The sequence below is a fragment of the Pangasianodon hypophthalmus genome, chromosome 22, assembly GCF_027358585.1.
Source record: "Pangasianodon hypophthalmus isolate fPanHyp1 chromosome 22, fPanHyp1.pri, whole genome shotgun sequence".
NCBI lineage: Eukaryota > Metazoa > Chordata > Actinopteri > Siluriformes > Pangasiidae > Pangasianodon > Pangasianodon hypophthalmus.
The window spans coordinates 12010826-12034195 of NC_069731.1; the positions used below are offsets into that span (position 1 = coordinate 12010826).

General features: G+C 39.5%; 2 protein-coding genes across 7 annotated transcripts; both read right to left on the reverse strand.

The window, feature by feature from the left end:
* Nucleotides 1–56: 56 nt before the first annotated feature.
* LOC113541123 (immunoglobulin A1 protease autotransporter) lies at nucleotides 57–22054 on the reverse strand. Of its 6 annotated transcripts, none has more exons than XM_053227870.1 (13): nucleotides 14749–15327; nucleotides 13373–13429; nucleotides 12996–13070; nucleotides 12658–12849; nucleotides 11506–12564; nucleotides 9548–9805; nucleotides 8549–8809; nucleotides 7828–7913; nucleotides 7156–7262; nucleotides 4871–5014; nucleotides 3537–3668; nucleotides 3027–3296; nucleotides 57–2157 (listed from the first exon to the last, which is right to left on the reverse strand). In XM_053227870.1, the coding sequence occupies exons 4-13, from the start codon at nucleotides 12804–12806 to the stop codon at nucleotides 1963–1965; spliced, it is 2661 nt and encodes an 886-aa protein (XP_053083845.1). In that variant the 5' UTR covers nucleotides 12807–12849; nucleotides 12996–13070; nucleotides 13373–13429; nucleotides 14749–15327; the 3' UTR covers nucleotides 57–1962. The 6 variants fall into 6 exon arrangements, with proteins under 6 accessions (XP_053083845.1, XP_053083844.1, XP_034154165.2 ...); XM_053227869.1 differs by having other exon boundaries at nucleotides 12658–12885; XM_034298274.2 differs by lacking the exons at nucleotides 13373–13429; nucleotides 14749–15327 and adding an exon at nucleotides 21776–22054.
* Nucleotides 16830–19929, reverse strand: otulina (OTU deubiquitinase with linear linkage specificity a). Its single transcript, XM_034297839.2, has 2 exons — nucleotides 19784–19929; nucleotides 16830–17262 (listed from the first exon to the last, which is right to left on the reverse strand). The coding sequence occupies exons 1-2, from the start codon at nucleotides 19927–19929 to the stop codon at nucleotides 16830–16832; spliced, it is 579 nt and encodes a 192-aa protein (XP_034153730.2).
* Nucleotides 22055–23370: the final 1316 nt, after the last annotated feature.

A 23370-nucleotide genomic window follows, 5' to 3' on the forward strand; every position in this document is an offset into this window, starting at 1 on the left:
AAAGTGCCTGTAAGTAAGCCTGGCATTTTCTACAGCACTGTTTTTAACACTTTACATCAGACTTCATTAAATTAGCTATACATTACAAAGTAGTAAAACTAAAACATTTTGGCAGCAGTTTGAGACAAACTCAACAAAATTACATAACTTAAGAAAGAAAATACAGAATTAAAACAGCATTAAGTATTGACATAACAGTCTGGTTTACTTCATTATCTAAACAGCAATGGTACACATTCCACCAACTTCATCTATCAAATTAAAAACTAAGGAGAGAGAAGCGCATGTTTCTATAAAATGGGCTGCTGAATAAATGGGTGAGGTGGTAACTGAGCAGTTCTGAAAGATTTAACTGAAGCAATCAAATCTCTATCTGGACCATTATAGTTGTATGTATATTTATTAATGTTCTTTAATATCATCAGTAAAAATGTAGCAAAATGAACTAGTCCAGAGCTTCTCAATCCAGCAATCAAGTCTGGCAATGTAGTCCGTTTTTCCCCCCTATTCCAGCTTGAAGCATGCTGGAGCCAGAGAAAAATAAATAAAAGTGCTCCACAGCCCTTGATTACACAGTTCAGATGTTTTGGGAGCCAGAATAGAAAAAACGTGGCTGCTATCCTTGTGGTCTAAGGGGAACATCTGGTGTAGTCTGTGCAAAACAACACTTTAAAAAAGCAGACTACCGCTCACAAAAGTAATAAAGGTTTCTCCCTAAAATATTTGGCACTATAGCCTTAAGACTCGACACTTCCAACTTTGCAACCCGTTTTATGATGAATAACAAAGTAGCTTTCAATAAATTCAGCTCTATTATTTAGCAATTATGATTTATAACAAATATACATACATAACCATACAGACGGGTGACAAATTAAAGGAAAAACCTCTTAAAGCATCTTTGTAAGGTGTTAGTGTAAATTCTACAAATTACCGGAGGGATGAACGCCACTCTTCTAAAAGATATTGCCTTAACTGGTGTTTTGACGATGGCAGTGGAAAGTGATTTCTCATCACACACATCACTCCAAAATCTCCCGTAGGTGTTTAGGTTTAGATCTGGTGACTGTGAAGGCCATAGCGTATGATTTTCATCATTTTCTTCCTCATCAAACCATTCAGTGAGCCCTCGGGCTCTGTTAATGTGGGCGGGGTCATGCTGGGAGAGACCACTCCCATCAGGATAGAAATGTTTCATCAGAGGTTGAAGGTAGTAAGTGAGAATGACGTTGTATTGATTTCCAGTGATGCTTCGCACCAAGTGGAACCAACCAATGCCATCAGAATTCCCCCTACCACACAACAGTGGACCAGTTTTTCTTTTAATTTGTCACGCGTCTCTATGTATAACTATAAATCCTTTGAAATCTCCATTGCCCAGTAATTGTGATACTGGTTAAAAAATTTATATTTTCGTGGCCTAATATCAAATATGAAGTTTTGATCAAGAATATGCATCCAAAAGAGCACAAAAGACTTAAAGGCTTTTACTATATCAGGGTTGTTATATGTGGATGTGTCTTTGAAGCTGAATTTCATGTCTTAGAGCAATCTACGTAAGGTCAGCTTGTGTCGATTTTAGCGACATCATCATGCTTCACACTTGCAACTGTAAGAAGTTTTAAAGCAGTTTATTATAAACACCTGCATTGTATTTTTGTAACCATCATGCGTAACTTCATTCTAAACACTGCAATTGTACGAATTAAGAACTGATCGTAAACTCGATGTAATACAAAATCTACACAAGAAAGTCAATGAATTGCACAAAAAAACCTGAGTGCCTTTGTTAGCATTGTTAGCTTTAGCCAAAGAGCTAACAACTTTAGCCAAACACAAGCAAAGTTTAGATGGAAATATTCTTTTCTACTAATTAAAGTCTTTCACCTTAACTCTGTTGCTCCAATCAGCTTCCAGAAATCCTGATAATGACCAATCAGGTGAGGTCAGAACACAAAGATGTTACAGTCTGTATTGTGTTGGCTTCCTTATGGGGACATTATAATGGCGGTCGTCCTCAGTGATGATACACACACAGGGCCAGTCCTGTTTGTGGTCGTCAGGGTAGTGTGTCACAAATTCCTCCGTGTCAGTCTTGTAGAGGCGGAAGGCTTGAATGGTGTGCTGTAAGGCATAACCGAGCAGAAACATCTCCACCTGCAACAGTGCCAATACCAATTACATTTTATTATTTTTCTATACGTTAGGCACACGCTTAGCCACATTAGCACATTAGACACAGATATTTAATCAGGTGCTCTTGTGAAGATTGATGTAAAGCATCAGGATATTTCAGCTCAAAACACAACTGCCTCTGCCAGATGTTTCAGATTTGAATTTTTAACATGATAGACCAAACATACTTCCAAATCAAAGCAGAAATGTCTAAAGAAACACAAAATCAGTGAACTGTGCTTGAACTGTGCTGATACCATGTGGTCTGAATTGAAGAACTGAAGTCTGCATGCACAAACCAAAGAATATAAAACAGCTTAAAATGTTTTACTTAGAGAAGTGGACCTAGATCTTTCCAACTCTGTTAGACATTACAGGATACTTGGTGCTGTTATTTTTTTCTAGAGCAGGTGTCACAAAATGTTAACTGTAAATGCTTTGAGACTACACTTTTGCGTGTTTTTTCACACATTTGTCATCTGTCATTATAAACTAAAAAAAATGCATCATGCATTTGTAATTGTAACTCTAGTTGAGAAAGGACTTGCTGTTAGCAGTTGACAAATCATAAATTCATTAGCTAGTCATACCCATAAAACATATAGTACATTCAAAGTTAGCAGCCCTCATTTGCCAGGCAATGCGGAATAAAAAAAACCCCTGCAGCCTGGACAGATAGTTCTATTCCAGGTGACTGGAATAGTAATTATTTTCACCTATAACCATGCGACCTGTGCTGTTAGTGCATATACTCAAAAAAAGGTGTATTTTCACGATTCTACTACACTTCAAGTGTTGCCTCAGTTCATAAGGCTGTGTGTAACAATGTCTATAAGGCCAGATTGTGTCACCTGTTCCAGGCCGCCACTGAAGCCAACTTGGCTCAGGTGATTGCTGAAGAACATTTTGGGGTTTTCAGACGTGTCACGGGCGAACAGTAGCCAACAGAAGACAGGCACTTCCTGATCTGCCTGCATTTTGCTATGGAACTCCACTGCCTTGACCAGCATGAGGAACTTCAGCACCTCCAGAAGACCGTATTCTTCTTCTCCACCCTGAAATACATGATCACACACGCCCTGCTTTTCCTCTAGGCTCTCTGACTCTGCTGCTGCCTGCCACTGGGAACACACACAATCAGACACACAATCAGAAGATATTATATAATATGATGCATATAGATATAGATGTTCACATAGCATTAAGATTGATATAAAATCTACAGTTGCATTCAGAAGAAGGAAACAATGAATAAACAAAGTTGATATGTGTTTTGCATTTTGTCTTTTGCACTCTAACTAACTATAAAGATATTAACAAACACAATTTCTTTTCTGAAAGAGAAGTGTTAAGTGATTTACTGTTTTCTGTAGGAGCTCCAGATAGTGTTTAAGTTTCTCCACAGCATCCTCCTTCTCTCCTGCTTTGACACACTGTGGGGGGAACACCCACATACCTATCAATTGCTCCTGAGCTTCAATTTTCTCTGGCAACTACAAAATGGATAAAACAGAAGTGAATTAGTATTTGATGACCAGCACAATATCAGGGCCAGATTTTTGAACAGTCTGGATGATGAGGAAGGCAAGGAGGCGCCCAAACAGAAGTGTACACTTTTTAAATGATCTTTTTAAATGATCCTCACTTGCAAAACTGGAAGCTGTTTGGTAGAGTTACATGAAAGAACCCCTTCCTAAGTCAAATCCAGATCTACAAAGCTTGAATTGTGTGTTGTGGTCAGATCAAAATTGTTTGCCCATGCGTACCATCACCATGTTTAGTGAAAGAAAAGATTTTCTGCACAGAAAAAATCATCAGTCTTAATGAAATATATGGTGGTGGATTGCTATTGGGTCCAGAGGCTCTTAAGAGAAGGACTTTTGCTGGTTCCAGGATTTTGTAGCTCATAATCTGGTTGCCTCTGCCAAGAGGTTAAGTTGGATCTTTAAACAAGATAAATGACCTCAAACATCCAAATGAACATAGAAATGGTTAGCAGATGACAAAATCAATGTTCTAGGAAAAATCATCTCAGCCTCTGGGTTTCAATCATATTAAATGACATGTAGTCTAAATTAATGAAGGCAATCCACATATCAGTTTGAAATTCCTCTTTAAAGAGGAAGGCCCAAGATCCTGTACAGGTGCCTCCAACCCTGTTAGATATTTCAACAGCAAATGTTTGAAAAATGCACTACTTAAAAATCCTAAGCTTAAAGGTGTGTTAAAATAAACCCATACACCACTGCCATATGTTTAAACACAAATTATTACTTATTGTAAGTGTTATTAATTTAATTCATGTTTCTGCATATGCAGGGTGCCAATAATTCAAATTAAAACACTGTAATGATATTTGCAATGAGACACCATATGCACACTACTATATGAATGTATTATCAAATATGCATATGGTGCTTCATTGCAAATCTCATCACAATCTCAGTTTGACACAAAAAATGTCTTAGATCTAGTTCACTGATTTAAATCACGTGCACCGAGTGCTTTATCACTAAGCATTATTTTGTTAGACATCTGGATTTGATGTTCTGTTTTTTCTTTTATATTGACTTTAGGGGTCTGGCTTCATGCAAGTTGACTGACCTGACTACAGCAATATGATCAATTGTTTAGTATCTCAGAGCTGTGATTCCTAATAACTAAGATGCCATGGACTGAATTTATGAGCACTTACCGATGTGAAACTTTCCTCCACTAGCCAGGCTGGTGTGTGTGTTGTGGTGGCCAGCACCTGATACAGTGTAGCTCTCAGCGAGCAGTAGTTGTCCCCCCTTACTCTCCTCAGCCCAGTAAAACTACAAGATATCTCAGAGTAGCCCTGCAAAAAGATTAAAGAAATTCTTGAAACCAAAATTATTCATTTCGATATCTCTCTATGGGATATGCCTCTCTGAGTCCACTGTTTTCAACAATTCAACAGCTGGGAGAAGAAGTATCTTCAGGTGATACAGAGTTTGAGGTGTACAGAGTCTCTACTTTTGAAATAGCAAGTTTCTCTTGTAATGAGGAGGGTAGAGCAGCTCCTTCCCCTGTGCAGAGATCTACAATCTCAGGCACACAGGAAGATTTTTTTTCCCATCCAGAGAGCCTGGCACTTGGCATGGCCTGTCAAAGGTCCGATTTAACAATGGCTGGACTCCCAAACAGTGAAATAACAACAAAAATGTTCTAAATGTATAAATGTGGGATAAATGTGGGATTTCTGTAAAGCTGCTTTGTGACACTGTCCATTGTTAAAAGAGCTATATAAATAAAATTGAATTGAATTGAACAATTCAAAATGCCAGCGCTTCACCCAATCCTTATGAAATGCAAATAAAATTGTTTGAGGAATGCTGCAAGAGTTGCATTTCACTGTTCTTTGTTCAATATTAGTGACTCTCTTGGTATGTGCTGGGGGCTACCAGGTTTACAATGAAACCGAAGTGAACTTTTATCCCCAAGGTTTTTGAATCAGCGATGGCATGACTCCCTTCAACTTCAACTGTTGCCCTGCTGTTTGCTTCAGAGGAGCAGCAGTAACTGCAGGTTATGTATGGAATGCACATTTACATGAGGGATTTAGGAAGGCTGAGAAGCTGTTTACTCCACGGGCACAAGGTCACTTGGGAAAGCCTGTAGCTATGAAGTACTTGTCGCACTGGATTGTGGCTCTTGAGTTTGTGTACACTAGCAAGGGGCAGCAACCCCTGGCTGGCTTATGTGTACAGTCTACTAGGGAAAAGGTAATGTTTGGGCCTTGCTTTGTGGTGTTTCTATTCAGGACATCTGTGCTGCAACAAACTGGGCCTCGCCTCATTCTAACTCAAGCACGCCCATGTACTTGTGAGATTCTGTCTTCAGATTAGCTAGTCTGACAATACAGCAGTCAGCATATCCCATAGTCATATCAAAACAAATTTAAGGACTTTACAACCATAACAGAACATGGTTCGATGACAGCATGAGTAAAGCATCTCACCAGACCACCCTCCTCCACCTTCCTCCATAAAGCTAGTAAGAGATGTGCTTAATATTTAACAATGTGATGCCAGTACATCTTCTGCTTAGCTGTTTGTTTGAAGGGCAAAATACCATTTTTTTTTAATTAGGCTGTTTTCAGATCATAAGCAGTAAAACCACTTACCATGTTACTTAACATGAACAAACCACAAGCTTCAGCATTAACACACCATATGTAGCATTATCAACTGAATACTTGCATTAACTAATTTTTTTTAAAATAATAATGTGTTAATTTACTTTATTAACATTATTTATAGTTTATTAAGGCAGTAATAATTTCAATTAAGGGAACCTTAATGTAAGTTCATATATTAATTGGAAACTTGTGATTTAATCCAAAATAAAAAATGAGCTTAGCACAGGAAGTGGTGATCTTAGCAAATCTATACTTTTTAAACTAATCATCATCAAAGGTCTGAAACTATTTTATTGACCATGTGAAGACAAACACTACGTTGTTACATTTTCTTAATATATATATATATTTTACATGTTATTGAACTGATGGATGAAGCCGTTTTTCTCTTTCAACTTGGAGCAGTTTATGCAGGGTCAGTGTTCAGCTAGCTACGTTTTAACATGAGGTTGCCCATTTAAGTTTAAATCTTAATAGGGGACCAGAGTCCTACAAGGCGTGGCTTTAATAAAAAAAACTCTTTAAAAAAAAAAAAAAAAAAAAAAAAAAAAAAAAAAAAAAAAAGATTTTAAAGCCTCAAATCATCCTTTCAAATGAATGTTTTCTATTATAATTACAATATATTGTTTGATGGACAGCTAAGGCCCTGCTACTGTTCTGAAAGACTATGAAAGCTTCATTATTCTCTGAAGTTCACTTTGGCTGTCTCTCAGCAGTCATGCTAGCACCAGTTTGATGGTAGTGTTCTTTCCCATAATGCTCCTGTAACTGCACTGCAGGTGCAGAACATCTGCAATCCCTTCACAACTGTCACTCACCTTTCTGATGAGATTGCTCTTAGCTGTATTTCCCTTCCACTCTCTCTCACTGTAGGCCAAAATGTCAACAGGAGCGGCTAAGCTGCACTTCTCCTCCACTCCAGGGACTGAAAGAAGAGATAACGAATGACAATGTCAATAAACTGAGTGACATTACCTAAAAACACTCATTTAAACACTTGAATTTTTGTTAAGATATTTGGCTCAAACAGACCATGTAGTATAGAAACTAGTTCTGTGCACTATGTATTACATTTCTGTAGAAATTTATTTTATGATTACATATTTCTAATGCAGATAATAAGCGAATCTTCTCCACAGCCAGCAAGCTAGTGGTGACTTTAAAATATTGCCTGGAATGCACATTACAGCTTACATGCTTAAGTAAACAGAACTGGTCTAAAGTGGCAGGAGGTAGGAAGGAGTCATGTATAGACAAATATTTTTCTCCACAAATTTGCTGTTCTGTCAACCTGCCATCCAAAACATTCATGTACAGTGTGAAAATTTGAAGAAATGCGAGAAGGCATGGAAGTATGCAAGGCCTGACTCGAGCCCGAATTTTTGAAGTTTTCAGGTTGTAATTATAACAATGCAGAATTCAAAGACACTGTTCTGCTTCCTACCACTTTAGGAAGACACTTAATTATGTACATCAAAGATGATTAATACTTGTAAACTCCAGGAGTGGCACCGATTTAATTTCTTTGGCCTGCACTTGTTCAATCTCATCATCTCCCCGGTAGAGGTCTTCATTGCTATTTAAAAAAAAAAAAACACACACAACACACAAATATGTATGTGGCGGCCTGGGAAAAACCCTTAACATGGTGACATTTTGACATTTTGCACTATTTATAGTTCAGAAAACTCCATTCTTTTGTGAACTAAAAAATATCTTTCCCTTTTGCACATATCTCAACCACTGCCTGTTTGCCCTGAAAGTGAAAAGGGAGAAAATTGCATTGAAGATTTCACTCTGACTCTGACACAGAAGCATCACAGATATTTTGACATATATTTGACATTTGATTTGATTAGGCTTATGTGTGTTGCCTACAATTAAATCACAAGTAAAAAGGGCTTAAGTCCAAGGAAAGAATTGCGTGTAACTGAGACACGCCTCTGATTTCGTCAAACTCCACATCACTATTTTAGACATCGTTAAGCAAACTGACTGCATTTAACATCTTGTTTGTTAAGCTGGCTCCTTATACAACATGACCTATGCAGGAACATAGCCTAGGCATTGTTAATAAGGTTATACACAAATAAAAACTTATAATATTGTATACTATAAAGATACTATATGTATCTAACTTGCTGTACAACTTCACCTAAATCCCTGTTCTACTAAAATGAATGGTGCTTAGGATGATTGCGAGATACTTACTCCTCCTCCTTCTCTGCAATGTTTTCTATGTCACTCACAGGGATCAGTGCAACTTTCATGTCATGGCTACTACTCAAAATAATCTCTCCTTTTTGGGCCTGGTTGCTTTCTGCATTCTCGTTTTCGTCTTCTGCTGTTGTCTCATCATTCTCACTCGCCTGGGGCACTGGCTCCATCTCTTCCATGAGGTCATGATCCAATGACAATGCCTCACTTGGACCAGTGGCCTTACTTTTGGGCTCATTTTCATTGACTTGCTCACTGCAAATGAGACAATTTGGGTGCTATTATAAACATGTGACACAATTCTTTAAATGGAAGTGCACGCGAAACCTTATAGCCATGTCAATTAAACTATTCATTTATCACTGTTGGCCATTGAGTTCTAAATAAAGCTTTCCTTTTGCCCTCTTGAGAGTGCAATAACCACATGCTGTAATCACTAACACAATATTAAATCTCCTCTGCAAATGCCTCCTCTCTGACTAAGAGTTAGGAAAAACGATATGTGCAGATTTATAAGCACGCACCTGCTAATAAATGCATTATGAAATGCCACACTGTAATTTGTGTATCTCTATAAATAATCACACATTCTCAAAAGGCCACTCTAAAGTTAAGAGCTCATAAAATAAATTGTTTAGCCCATGCCTGTTCAACCCATGTTCACTGAAAATACAGCTTATGCTCTCAAAAGTAAAATAAAGATGATATAACAGGTCTAGTATAGAACTGAGAACTGTTATAGACTTTTGTTGAACATGTTCTTGCTTGGTCCACAAGATTTTTCATATTTGGCCACTTGGTGAATTTACATAGTAAATTTAAAAGCATGTTAATAGACAGCCAAAAATCCCACCTTGTGATCCCAAAGTAAAAACATGGTGGTGGTGGTGCTATTATTAGTCCCCTTCTTAACATCAAAACAAACTTAGAAAGCTATTCTGGACCTTTAATTCCACCTGGTGGTGGGAATTGTAAACAACAGGAAGTGCTTACTCAGGCTCCTCTGTAGATTCAGGCTCCTCTGTAGATTCAGGCTCCTCTGTAGATTCAGGCTCCTCTGTAGATTCAGGCTTCTCTGCAGATTCAGACTTCTCTGCAGATTCAGACTTCTCTACAGGAGCATGTGTGTACAAACCGTTCTGATAAGCCTCTCCAACATCTCCTTCCTTTTTTATACACTCTGGGATTGTCTTCTGGACTTCTGCAATGTCTGTGGACTCTGGTGTCTCCACCTCCTCTGAAATGCTGGCACTAGAGAGAAGAGACAAGATTTAAATGGACATCATCTCATCATGTCTTGATCTGGGACTACGGAAGTGTACTACAAACAAAAGGCTCGATCTTTGCAGTGCAATTATATATCCAAGAATGCTTGATATTGAAGTATTGCACAAATGATCAAAACCACAACATTTCAATGCTACATTGGCAAACAATTCAACAATTCAATAATTTTATTGTTATATACTGATGTATTGCTCCTATAGACAAATCAAATGGCACATGCTAATTTAAGTTGAATAGGTAAAGTCATGAAAGGAATTCATTATTCAGCAAAGGTGCTAATGAATTATCTGTAGCCTAAATATATGAAATAGATACAGAAATTAAAAAAAAGACTTAATTTGCCTTAATTTAAAATTATAGATTAATGCCCAGTGGTAAAAATCTAATTTCCAAGATATTCTATTTTCAGGGAAATTGGCATATCACATACAGATAATGAGCTTATGTATGTGAGCTTATGCTTCTAGAGAAACAAAATACCAACATATAGCTTACATAAATAGAAATATAAAATATCATGTGACCAAAGCCAGATAATTACACTGAGCTTTTTTTTTTTTTTTTGCCATAGTGTCATTCTGGTATCGGGCCTTGTGATACTGCACTTTGTTTTGACACCCAAGTCAAATGTACGGTATCGAGAAAAGCCTATTTAAATTATAACCTATTTAATAATTAAGCTCTGTGAACGGAAATAACTTTCCAGGGCATGAAGCAGCAGTAGTATTTGGATGCTTCCCCCACAAAAAAGCCAACCCAGAAGAACTAGGCCTGTAGGGGAAAAAACTTGTGCTAAAAATACTATAAAAACACCTAGCAGTACCTATAAGGATGCACTTTTTGACATACTATTAGTGCGGAACTACTGTGCAGTTTATGGATGTAGCCCAACAAACCAGCCTAGATACGATTCTCACACAGCTGTGAATCTATATAAACCGTTTTTGTATGTTTTACTATACTATATCAATATCAGAGCTATGAGTGGGTACTTGACACTGACATTTTATATAGTAAAGTGAACCATCTACTTTCACAAGAAGAAAGACCTTGCTCTTTGTGGTGTTAATAATCAAGTGCCTTCATTGCATAAAATATGTGTGAGAATCAAATCAGAAAAAAATGCCAAAGCCAACCCAATACTGATCCGTAGTTTCAGAGCAGTATCTAGACAACACTCTGTATTGGATTGGAGACTATCTTATTTAAATCATCTGCTCAACGATTTTGTAGCAAAAGATATAGATAGCTATACCACATGAGCAGAAATTGAGAAATACTGCACAGACAAGCAGAAGCTAAAAATATACTACTCGCACACTCATTTGTTTGCTTTCTCTTCCGCTGCACTGATTTGATAACCTGAAAAGAGAGAGAACACTTTCCCCCATTGGTCTCCAACATCAGTTCAGCAATTTCAGTGAGTGCTAATGAGGGCTGACTAGTGCCAATGATGTGAGGTAGGGTGTGGTACAGTACAAGGAGACTAATGCTACCACAAAAACTACAGGTGACAGTGGGCTACTGATGCTTAATGGTGTCCAGTGGTCTACAATTGACTGGTGGTTGCAGAGCCATATTATAAGAACATTAAGGGCAGCAAGACTAATAAACCAGTAACAAGCAATGCAAAACAAGTTCATTTACCACTAATATATGCTCACCTTGTACTGTTGGCAGGGGGTTCACACGTCTCAGTCAATTGAGGTACTTCTACATCCACCTCAGCTGGGTTCTCATCTTTCAAATCACCACCAGTCACGTCATCCACTTGGCCATTTTCTACATAGTTCACAGTGGATTCCTCACTAATGTTCACTGTTGGAGAGGACCCCTGCTCTGACGTTTCCTGAGTTTTAGGAGGTAAGCTGTCTTCCTTCATTTCAGACATGTTGGAAACAACATGCTCTTCATGGTTTTCCAGCACTTTATCAACCATTGATTTTTCAATGGCTATTTCTGTGTTTTCTACCTCACCTGAGGGCTCTGATAAAGATACCAGGGGTTCTGCACTGAATTTTTCTGGTAGTAAGGTATCTGCACTGTTCTGTGCTATGTCCATAGGGGTCAGAAATCCTTTTACTTCAAGTTCATCAAATGTCGAGTTATTCACAACTGGCTCCTGGGTTTGGAGGTTATCAATTGCAGGTAAAACTTCTACAGGTGTTTTGAGTTCCTCCTTCTCTGTATCGACCTCAGCAGCTTCTTTCTCTCCATTCATCTCAGCAGAATCCTCACTTTTATCAGCTTCAGCAACCTCCTTCTGTGTGTCCACCTGCACACCATGCAGCTCATCAGCAGGACCTTCTGCCGTTGCAACCTGTACCATCAACTTAGGCTCATCTGCTTTGTCCTCTTTTTCCAGTGCGTCAGTTATTTGAGCTTCTTTTTCGTCGTCCACTTTAGCTGTAGCCAACTCTGTTGGTGCTTTCACTGCCAATGCATCGGTGACTTCAGTGGCAGAAGCCTGGGTCTCTTTTGTAGTCTCATCATCCTTTTTTGTTTCTGTGGCTGTAGTAGATGCATCTACTAGCTCCTCTGACACACTTGACACAGGTGAGGCACTTTGGCTAGTTTGAGCAGCGAGGGAGACATCAGTGTGGAGCATCTGGATTACAGAACCATACGAACTCTGTACAGGCTCCTCAGCTGACTTGGGAGCTGCTATCGGTTGCGTGGAGACTACATCTTTTTCTTGTTTTTTGCAGTCTGCTTCAGTTTTGCTATTGGAAGAAAAAATGAGACCCAAGAAATGTATCATCACTCTGGCTTTTCTTACATCACATTTATCAAAGAGGTTTTAATGAGCACCTTACCTCTCCTCGACCTCCAGCGATTGGCTGATGCCATCAGTCATTAGTGGCCTGGCTGAAACCTTCGATTCAGGTGAGTTCAGCAGCCCCTGCGATTCATCCACCGTGTGATCACACGGGTTTGATGATGGGCAGCACGTGCTGTTCCCCATGTTAATGGTTTACAATGCCTCTCTCCCAATCATCTGAAATGGGCTTCAAATGTCCACGTTTTCTCAGTTAAAGACCAGACTGAACAACATTCAAATACATTAGGACAGATTTGCCAACTATAGAACCCAAGATTCAGTGTTAAGTGTCCTCTATTACCAATGCATATGAACACATGCAGTGAGGTATACCTGTAATACTGCAGTGTGGTGACGGCTGATTATCAGTGGAGCCTGAAGTATTCCAGACAGGTCCTACATTCAAGCCTGTTAACAGCAAAAAATAAATAAAAATTAAAATTAGCAAATTAGTTGTAGTTAGGGTTGGCAAGGTGGCTCAACAGAGAGCACTGCCACCTCACAGCTCCAGAGTCCCTGGTTTGGTCCTGAGCTTAGGTTACTGTCTGTGTGGTGTTTCTGTACATGCACATGGGTGTCCTCATGGTTCTCTGGTTTCCACCCACCTCCAGAAACATGCGGGTAGGTGACTAGCTATAATAAATTGCCCTTAGGTGTCAATGAATGTGTGACTGTGTGTGTGCATGTTGCCCTGTGATGGACTGTCATACCATCCAGGGTGTATTCCTGCCTCATGTTCCCAAGACAGGCTCTGGATCCACTGTGACCTTGACCAGGATAAAACAGTAATTAAAGATAAATGACAATGAAAACAGATTATAGGAAGACAAAGAAAACTCAAGTACGCTGCTGTAATTCAATTCAATTTTATTTGTATAGTGCTTTTAACAATGGCCAATGTCACAAAACAGCTTTACAGAAATATATAAATTCAGGATATAAGTTTTAAACGTATACATTTATAAATTTATCCCAAATGATCAAGGCAGAGGTGACGGGGGCAAGGAAAAACTCCCTGAGAAGACATGAGGAAGAAACATTGAGAGGAACCAGACTCAAAAGGGAACTCATCTACATGTGACACCGAATAGTGTGATTATAAATAATTCCCTTCTGTAACTGTGTACTACATGGTCAAAAAGTGCAACTGTGTAAACAGGAAATCCATTAGAGTTTTGACATGAAGTCTATTTTGTTGCTGTACAGGTTTATACCTGTGCAAGAGGGAAGCGAAATACTGTCAGATGTCAGCCAATAAAGCATGCAGTCAAACCATGATGATCAGCAGATAAATCACAACACAGGGTACAGATGGAAGCATGTAAGAGGAGTTGCAGCTCCAGAACAGGGACACTAGGACTGATCCTTTCACTGAGGCATTCGCACTATGTGGGATATGTGGGATATGTAAGCTAATACGCATCTCTGTAGACATCCCTGCTATGCTTTTCTGCTTCTTTACACCACCCTGCACAAGTTTGTCTGGTTTTCAGCTGCTCTACCATTGTGTCTTCTTTAGAAAATGTGTACTTTGACCAGCTACACATCTGTTTAGTGCACTTTCTCCAACCCTGGCGTTTTGCCTTTGCTCTCTTCCTTACATGCGTCTCGAACTTTCTGGTCCTCAGCTGCTGAATGGCTCTGATATCGCTGTTAGTCTCTTTAACAGCTGTCTCTGGTCTGATTTCATCTCTCACTGGATTGAATAAAAGTGTGCGCCAACTGAATAAACCTAGCTTCAGTAATATAAACATACCACTCTGTACCAAACACCGCCATGCACTGAACAACTGTTTACAACTGTTTACAACGCACAAGATACTTTTACTACACAGAAGAGAGATATAGTTATATATATCTTTTATATGTTAAATAATAACATTTCTTTAAAAGAATGCTTAAGTTTGTTTACCAGAAGCGCGACAGGTGCTGCTGATTTACGACAGCGCGCGCTCCAAACCTGCGACACGCATTAAAAATGCTAATGCTAACCACTTTACAATGAACCCTTGTTTTTAATCTTTATGTATAAAAATGTCTCTCTAGTCATGGTAGTATATTAACTACGCACTTCGCTTTCACCTACCTAACTGTTGCAGCCTTTGCTTGCCATGTGTTGAAACACCACCATTTTCGGCAACCAGGAAGTTTGAATTTACTGTAGTTTCGCTTTTCTTCTTGGACCACGCCCACTCACGAACAACTCAGACACTTAAAAGTAAAATACTTACTAAAAAAAATATTTTTTTTAAATGTTGTCCATAATAATGTCTTATTCCAGTGTATTCGTGCTGTAAATGGAGTAAGGGATGGAAACGTGACTCCCAACGGTTTCAACAGAGGAAGGGTTTTAATAAAAGGTCTCGCGCAGTTGTAAGGCTAGGAGACTTGAGACTTGGGCCGCGTCCCAATCCCCATACTAGTGAAGTTTATTTGTGCAGCGCCTTTCACAACTAAAATAGTCTTAAGACAGCCTTACAGAGAAGTACATACTAACAGCAGGTCTAAATTAAACAAGGAGTCACAGTAAAATAACTAAAAGTAATAAGAAATGGTTAAATACCAGTAACAAATGCTAAAATAGAAAACACAATGATAAAATTCAAATGAAGAATAAAAATAATAATAAAAAAAACATTAATAACTAGTAAACAGCTAGTTTATACTGCTGTGGCTGGTTGTAAACTCAAATATCTCTTTAGTCTTCTCTTTGAGCCTCTTAACAACTCATACAACTAATGTAACATGCAGTGTGTGTGTGTGTGTGTGCGCGCATATTTTATATTATATATATATATATATATATATATATATATATATATATATATATATACACACATACACACACATATACACACACACACTACATAGTGAGCAATGTTACATTTCTGAAGCTGTAGTACACTTTGTAGTAGTTTAAACCACAGCAGTACTGAATTATCAGTTCTAACTGGTCAGAAGGATTGGATTAATTTACTGTCAGTAGTTCCAGCTGTAATAATAGGATAAGACAGCATTTGTATGGTAAGAAACTGTACAATGAGATGATATTTGCAGCAAGCCAATGAATGCCATCATAGCAAAAGGTAAGACGAGAGATATAGAATAAAGGATAATATAAATAAAGGAAAAAGTGGCATCCAAGTGGGGAGTTCTGGGTCGCTGCATCTGTGCACGCTGCCATCTTAGAGAATATGTACAGTATAATATATCGTGCTATAGATAAAATTTACACAAGGACTCGAATGCGGATGCTCCACATAAACTGATTTGAAAACGTGTGTAATCATTGATATCGAATTTTAAATAAATAAAGGAAACATTTAGTTATCATTTTTGTACGCAGTTTCCAGCATCAATGCTTTGTAACAGTCAGAGGTAAAACTGTAGCTTTAAGTTTTCGGACACAGGAAAGTCTGCAGGACCAAGGCCTTTGCGGTTTCAAGGTCAAAAGCTGCATTTTTTTCTCGTCTCATTAACTTCTAGTGAGAGAAAATCGAGAGGCTGGTGAGAGAATGACTGTTTATAGCTGTTATAACGCACGTGATAACAGGAACTAACTTGTTTTGCAGTTCCAGAGCATTAAACATTAAATGTAAGAATAAAAATTTTAATGGGTTATTCTTTATTTAATAAAAAAAACATTGTTATTGTTGGCAAAACGCTATAATTTAATAGGAATCAAACATGTTATTGTTGGCAAAATGCTATGATATAATAGCAATCAATCATGCTCTGCGTTGGGCCGCAGCACACCACCCAGTCATTAATTATTTTCCTATAACAGCACACCCTGTTGTGTTTTATTCCTTACATACAGTCTACAGGTTTGGACACAGCGTCGACGTCTGTGTGAAAGGTTATGTTATGAGCAGTGATTAAAAGACTGGCTTTCTGAAATGCTTCTTTATGAGACAGGAGGTAAATATTTTGTACTCTTAACAGTCAAATGTAGAAAACACAGTTTGCTTTATGCATCTTCTTACCTCTCATATGACTTTACAAATTGTACTGCGTCTATCCTTTTTTTTTTTTGCCAATGGGACACAAAACACTACATAGGGAAATAATTTTTCTGGAAATAATTTATTTTGATGCTGTGTGTAAAAATCTAACACAGAGATAACAAGTCATGAAACTGAGTTCCGCTCGTATTGTAATAAAAAGTCAAATACACGCGTGTCTGAGCTGTTGAATACGGAGCCTCAGCTCTTCAGGCAGTCCCATTTCAGTCACCAGCTCCATACACCTGTGAAGTAACTGCTCCAGACTCTCCCGCTTCACAAACAAACTCTCAGTATGAATCCTAGCTGAACTCTCACTGCCGTCCTTGTCGTGTCCACAGCAGTCACTCTGTCCTTTCCGGCAACGTTCACTGTCTTCTTCATTTCTGCAGCAGTCAGAGCCTCCACAATCGCTCTGATCTACACCCAGGTCATCCATATCTCCAGCAAGCTCTGATACACTGGGAGGAGGCAGCTCCTGAGCTTTACGCATGGCCTCAAATATGCCTTCTTCGTGTTTCTCTACTTTCTGAAGCAGCTGTGTGATGGGCTCTAAGCTCATTGATGGCTGTGACTGACACCAGCACCGCAGAGCACTGTGGAAGGCAAGGACAATGTGTCAAATTTATCATATCATCCACATACACACCTGAGCTAATTAGTAATGATATGATGAAGTGATCTGAATAACTGAATAACTGATGAAAGAAGATTAAGAAAAAGGCCTTGTTTTTTTAAGGGATGTTTTCCATTCAACTACAGAAATCCAGGGGTGTACAAATCACTGGCTAGAGTGCCCAAAAGAAGCAGATATCTCGTCCAAGCTATTAGTGTTTTAGTCTTGACTGCTTGGTAGAGAAGCAGGTTGAACAACCAGAGAAAGAAAAAAAACTACTTCTTATTGACTTTCGCACAGTAAACACTTTCACTTGGTATGCATGTTTAATGCACTTCACGGTGGTACGACACACCTCAACACTATCTCCTGTGTGCTTTCAAATCCTATCGCCTCCTACACTACACACATGGCCAAGGTGCTATCTGGAGCATTTTTTACTAGGATGATTAAACACACAATAAACTCTGAGGTGTGTACACACTTATGAAACTACACAATACATTTCCTAGCAAGACTCTCATAAAACTCCTGCGTATTACACAAAGTCACCTTACAGTTAAACACGTCAACACAAAATAAACACACTAGCCAGACCCGAATAATATATTTTATGTGTGACGTGAGGAGAGAACACCAGAGCTCAGGGCCGAAACTTTGGCCAACAACAACTTTGTTAGAAAAAAAATGTACTTAACATACAAACTCTCTCTCCATAAGGTATTGTATTGCATTAGCTAGTACTTTTTAGCCTAGTTAATTCTGTTTCTGGACAAACAAAATCACAATGGAGCAGCACATTGGCACACAAAAGACACAAGAGTTAACAAAACGTCTCAGAAAACACTGCTGACTGGCAAATGGAGCGTACAGAGAAATATTGTGCAAAACCATGCACATAAAGAGAATGGGCTCTTTCTGGTTTGTGCAGGATAACACAGAGGCACGCTGAAGTCAAGCAGAACAGACCACTCACATGAATGACCTCAGTAATGGTGGTGATGTGACAGGACCTTCTCCAGACAGGAGGAGAAAAACAGCACACGAATCATCACTTAATGATCTGGGTGGATACATCTTATGCAAATTCCTTATGTTTATACCCCTATTCATAAGCTTTTAGAGATACAGTTGCTTGCAAAAATATTCACCCCCCTTGGAATTTATCAGATTTGTCTATATAACAAATGCACATATTCCCCCTGTAAGTATTTTATTGCATACTCATGTTCTCTTACAGTGAATTCAGAATTAATTACAAAAACGGAAAAATGCTGCTTGCATAAGTATTCAACCCCCCAGGTACCAGAAGCTCCAGATTAAAAATATTTCATCCATTTTCTGAACAAAAACCACCTCAATTCAAAAGTGACAGTCAATCTGAAAGAAAGGAGTGAAATAAGACTAAGGAGTATTCTAAGAAAGAAAGGGGACTAAGACTAAGGAGTATTCTAAAGAAGATAAACATAAAGTAATAGAATTTCATAACTTAGGAATAGGGCATAACATTGCATCTAAGTGGTCAGACATCCCAGTAGGCACTGCTAGATCAGTAGTGAGGAAGTGGGAGCTGTATCAAAGCACCCAAGCAATACCTCCCTCGCTCAAAACTGAAAATTAAGAAAGAGACTGGTGATGGAAGCCACCGTGAGGCCAACAGTCACTCTGAAGGTGTTACAGACTGCAGTGGCTGAGGGTGGAGTGAAAGTGCTCCAGATAACCCTTTTCAAGGGCTCTGTTTTTTTTTTTTTGACTAAAACCGAGATACTGTATTTGGCCAAATTTTAAAACCCTGTGTGGTGCATGGTATAAATCAATTAACACCATCCCAACAGTGAACTATGGTGGTGGCAGCATCATGCTCTGGGGACACTTTTCATCTTCAGAATCTGGGCTTGAAGGGAGAATGGATGGAGCAAAACACAGGGGATATTACAAGAAAATCTGCTTCAGTCTGCTTTTTTAAAAAATAAAATAAAATAAAATAAAAAATAACTGCAATTCTCAAACAAACAACATCCAACCAACCTGAAGAACCTGGAGCAAACCCCGAGAAAATCACTCCCAGTGTGCAAAGCTGGTAGGAACTTACCCCTTAAAGCTGTTATTGCAGCAAGAGGTGGTTCTATAAAGTACTAGTCTGAAAGGATTGAATATTTATTCTTCAGTTTTTAATTTTTTCTTAAAGATCTGTTGACAAGTAATGAATTTTGACTTTAAGAGCACATTGGTATGCAACAAAAATACTGTCTGGAACAGTCATTTGTAATCCAGACAAATCTGATGACTTAAGGGGGTTGAATACTTTTGCACTTTATAAAGTGGGTATATAGTATAAGTTTATACCCCCTTTAAAGCACTAAGCTTTTAGAGGGATAAAGGGGGTCGTCAACTGTTCAAAGGGAGATAATAGGTTTAATCTTGACATAAGCAGTACGGACACAGAGGTTTGTCCTGGCCACTTACAAAAAGAAAAACAGTCATAACAGGTAAATACTTACCTCACGATTCCTTTGAATTGACCAATGGCCTTCATTTTAACAGCTCCTTCTCTGTAGCCCAAGTTGAAGCCTTGCTGAAGGGAAGCCTCTTTGCCTGCGTCAATTCCATCCCTGAAACCGTCCTGATAGAAAACCACATTGTCCATTCCAGTCCCATCCCTAATTTTATTCTACCAAGTTATGTCATACAACTGCTCCACACTGTTAGTACAGAAAGGGTGTTTCTGTAATGCAATTAATCAAATCGTAATCTTAAAATGAGCAGCTCTGATGGTACAGCGGGTGGCGTTGCTGTCTCACAGTTCCAGGGTCCCTGCTTCCATCCGGAGCTCGAAAGCAAGTTATTTCATGTTTTTGTAATATAATTAAGACCACCTCTGGGGTGGGTGGATTCACCCCAGCTTCCAAAAAACATGCATGGTGAGTTGGCTATGCTAAATTGCCCCTAGGTGTGAATGTGTGTGTGTGTGTGTGTGCGTGCGTGCGTGTGTGTATAGTGTCCTGTGACTGTCATCCATTGCCGGGGGTATTCCCACCTCACGCCCAGTGTGTGTGAGAATGTGTTTGTGTGTGTGTGTATAGTGTCCTGTGACTGTCATCCATTGCCGGGTGTATTCCCACCTCACGCCCAGTGTGTGTGAGAATGTGTTTGTGTGTGTGTGTATAGTGTCCTGTGACTGTCATCCCTTGCCAGGTGTATTCCCACCTCACGACCAGCGTGTGTGTATAGTGTCCTATGACTGTCATCCCATGACGGGTGTATTCCCACCTCACGCCCAGTGTGTGTGTGTGTGTGTGTGTGTGTGTGTGTGTGTGTGTGTGTGTGTGTGTGTGTGAGAGAGAGAGAGTGAGTGTGTGTGAGAGAGTGAGCGTAGTGTCCTGTGACTGTCATCCATTGCCGGGTGTATTCCCACCTCACGCCCAGTGTGTGTGAGAATGTGTTTGTGTGTGTGTGTGTGTGTGTATAGTGTCCTATGACTGTCATCCCATGACGGGTGTATTCCCACCTCACGCCCAGTGTGTGTGAGAATGTGTTTGTGTGTGTGTGTGTGTGTATAGTGTCCTGTGACTGTCATCCCTTGCCGGGTGTATTCCCACCTCACGCCCAGTGTGTGTGTGTGTGTGTATAGTGTCCTGTGACTGTCATCCCATGATGGGTGTATTCCCACCTCACGACCAGTGTGTGTGTATAGTGTCCTGCGACTGTCATCCCATGCCGTGTGTGTGTGTGAGTGTATAGTGCCCTATGACTGTCATCCCATGCCGGGTGTATTCCTGCCTCGTGCCCAGTGTGTGTGTGTGTGTGTGTGTGTGTGTGTGTGTGTGTGTGTGTGTGTGTGTGTGAGAGCATAGTGTCCCGCGACTGTCATCCCTTGCCGGGTGTATTCCCACCTCACGCCCAGTGTGTGTGTGTGTGTGTGTGTGTGTGTGTGTGTGTGTGTGTGTGTGTAGTGTCCTGTTACTGTCATCCCATGCTGGGTGTATTCCCACCTCACGCCCAGTGTTGCCAGGACATTAGATAAATGATTCAATTACCGTAGATAAATGAATAATGTTAAAATGTTATTCTTTCTACACCAAAGTGCTGCTCAGTTCTAATATTAACCCCAAATACTGGATCACGTTAATACCTGAATCCTGATCCACGTGTTTACACTTGTATTACTTCCGGGAAACAAACAGCATGACTCAGGTTAGCACAAGACTGCATACAGCCATACTCAGGTTGTTGCTCTTTTGAACTATTTATTTTAGGGTTATTTTTGTGTGTTTGTTTGTTTGTTTGGTTGGTTTTTAAGGAAGCCACCTTCATGAGATTATGAATTAATTAAAAGAAAACGTGGCGTATGTGCGAATAGCTTTCACACGGTTGTCCAGCAAAGGAGAATATCCATAAAGGTAACCTGTGTGTACACATATTCTTATCGAGTTCACGTTATCTCACGTTATCATCATGCCAGATAAACTGGAGAAGCCGGAAAAGTGCCTCACCTGAGCTCGCCTTTCCATATTACACCTCCATTCTTTGTGTTGAAGGCTGAGTTCATCTACATCCTCATCAAACACATCATCGCTTCGCGGCACTGCTGTTACCCAGGACATGCTGACTGAAAGTACAACTCAGTCAGCTCACACACATCAATCTGCTTATTCCAACCATCCACTACGGCCTTTTCCACCCGTCTTTAAAGGCGCTTCTCCATAGAAACACGCCTGTGGAGGAGCTCGCCATGTCTCTGACCACGTGATCACGTCATCAAATCGCGCCCTGTGTTGCTTCCTCTGCACTTGCTTTGGAAATAACCAACATCGCCACCTATCTTCTGGCACGTTTAGTGTTGCCTTTGTAGAAACAATAGCTTTAAGACACGTAGGAAGCCAGATTGTCATAAAATATTATGTCATTCTTTCATTTTAGTAACTGCTTTATTCTTATCAACATAATCTCTGCCAGCTGATATGTTAGAAAGGAAACTATCATTACTACCACTTCCTGAACTACCACTTACAATGCTACAACATATCCTACTGTGAAATCCAGCTTGATCTGACCAGCTACCAGCTGCCAGTTCACAGGCCGAGCTTTTCAAACTGGTAGACCATCTCTGCCAGATGATATGTTAGAAAGGACACTATCACTACTACCACTTCCTGAACTACCACTAACAATGCTACAACATACCCTACTGAAAAATCCCATTTGATCTGACCAGCTACCAGCTGCCAGTTCACAGGCTGAGCTTGTCAAACTGGTAGACCATCTCTGCCAGCTGATAAGTGTTGGTAGAACGGAAACAGTTCCTGAACTACCACTAACAATGCTACATCATACTCTACTGAAAAATCTAGTTTGATCTGACCAGCTACCAGCTGCCAAAACAGACCAAGCTGGTCAATCTGGTAGACCATTTCTGCCAGCTGGTAGTAGATGGAAACAGTTTCTTAAATACCTCTACTAATCAGAATCAGAATCAGGCTTTAATGGCCAAGTATGCTTACACATACAAGGTTTCACAGTAGCTCACGGTTCACAGTAAGTGACAAACATTTACACAGTAGTGCAATAGTACACACTCCTACTTGAGTTTAACTGTGCACACACACATTCATACCTGCAACATCATGGACCAATTATTTTAAAGAAAGTAATGCATAAGGCAATTACACTCCAGAGTCTACTGGCCACCAACACATGCACAGTGAGCTTATTATCAAGGCATGCAGTTCCCTTTTTGCTTAGGTGATCAATAGTAAAAAGACAGTTTTTTGAGAAACCCATTTCAGTTCAGCATCCTGAATAGGCTCATAAGGAGACATCTTAAGTAACTCAAGCAGCACAAGGCAGAGATTCCATAATTGGGGACCGTGGTCTGAGAAGGTGCTTTCTTTCCTTTATAAAGTCTGTAATAATTTCACAAACCCCCAGCCAGACACCATTAAAACCAAGTTGCTTTACATTATTGGCATTAGTTAAAGAATATGAAAAATAAAGACAGCAAGCCAACATAACCCCACAAACTTAGACAAATAAAACTAGTCATTCGATTATGACAAATGCCGCTGTGTAAGTGGAGGACAGACTGGCC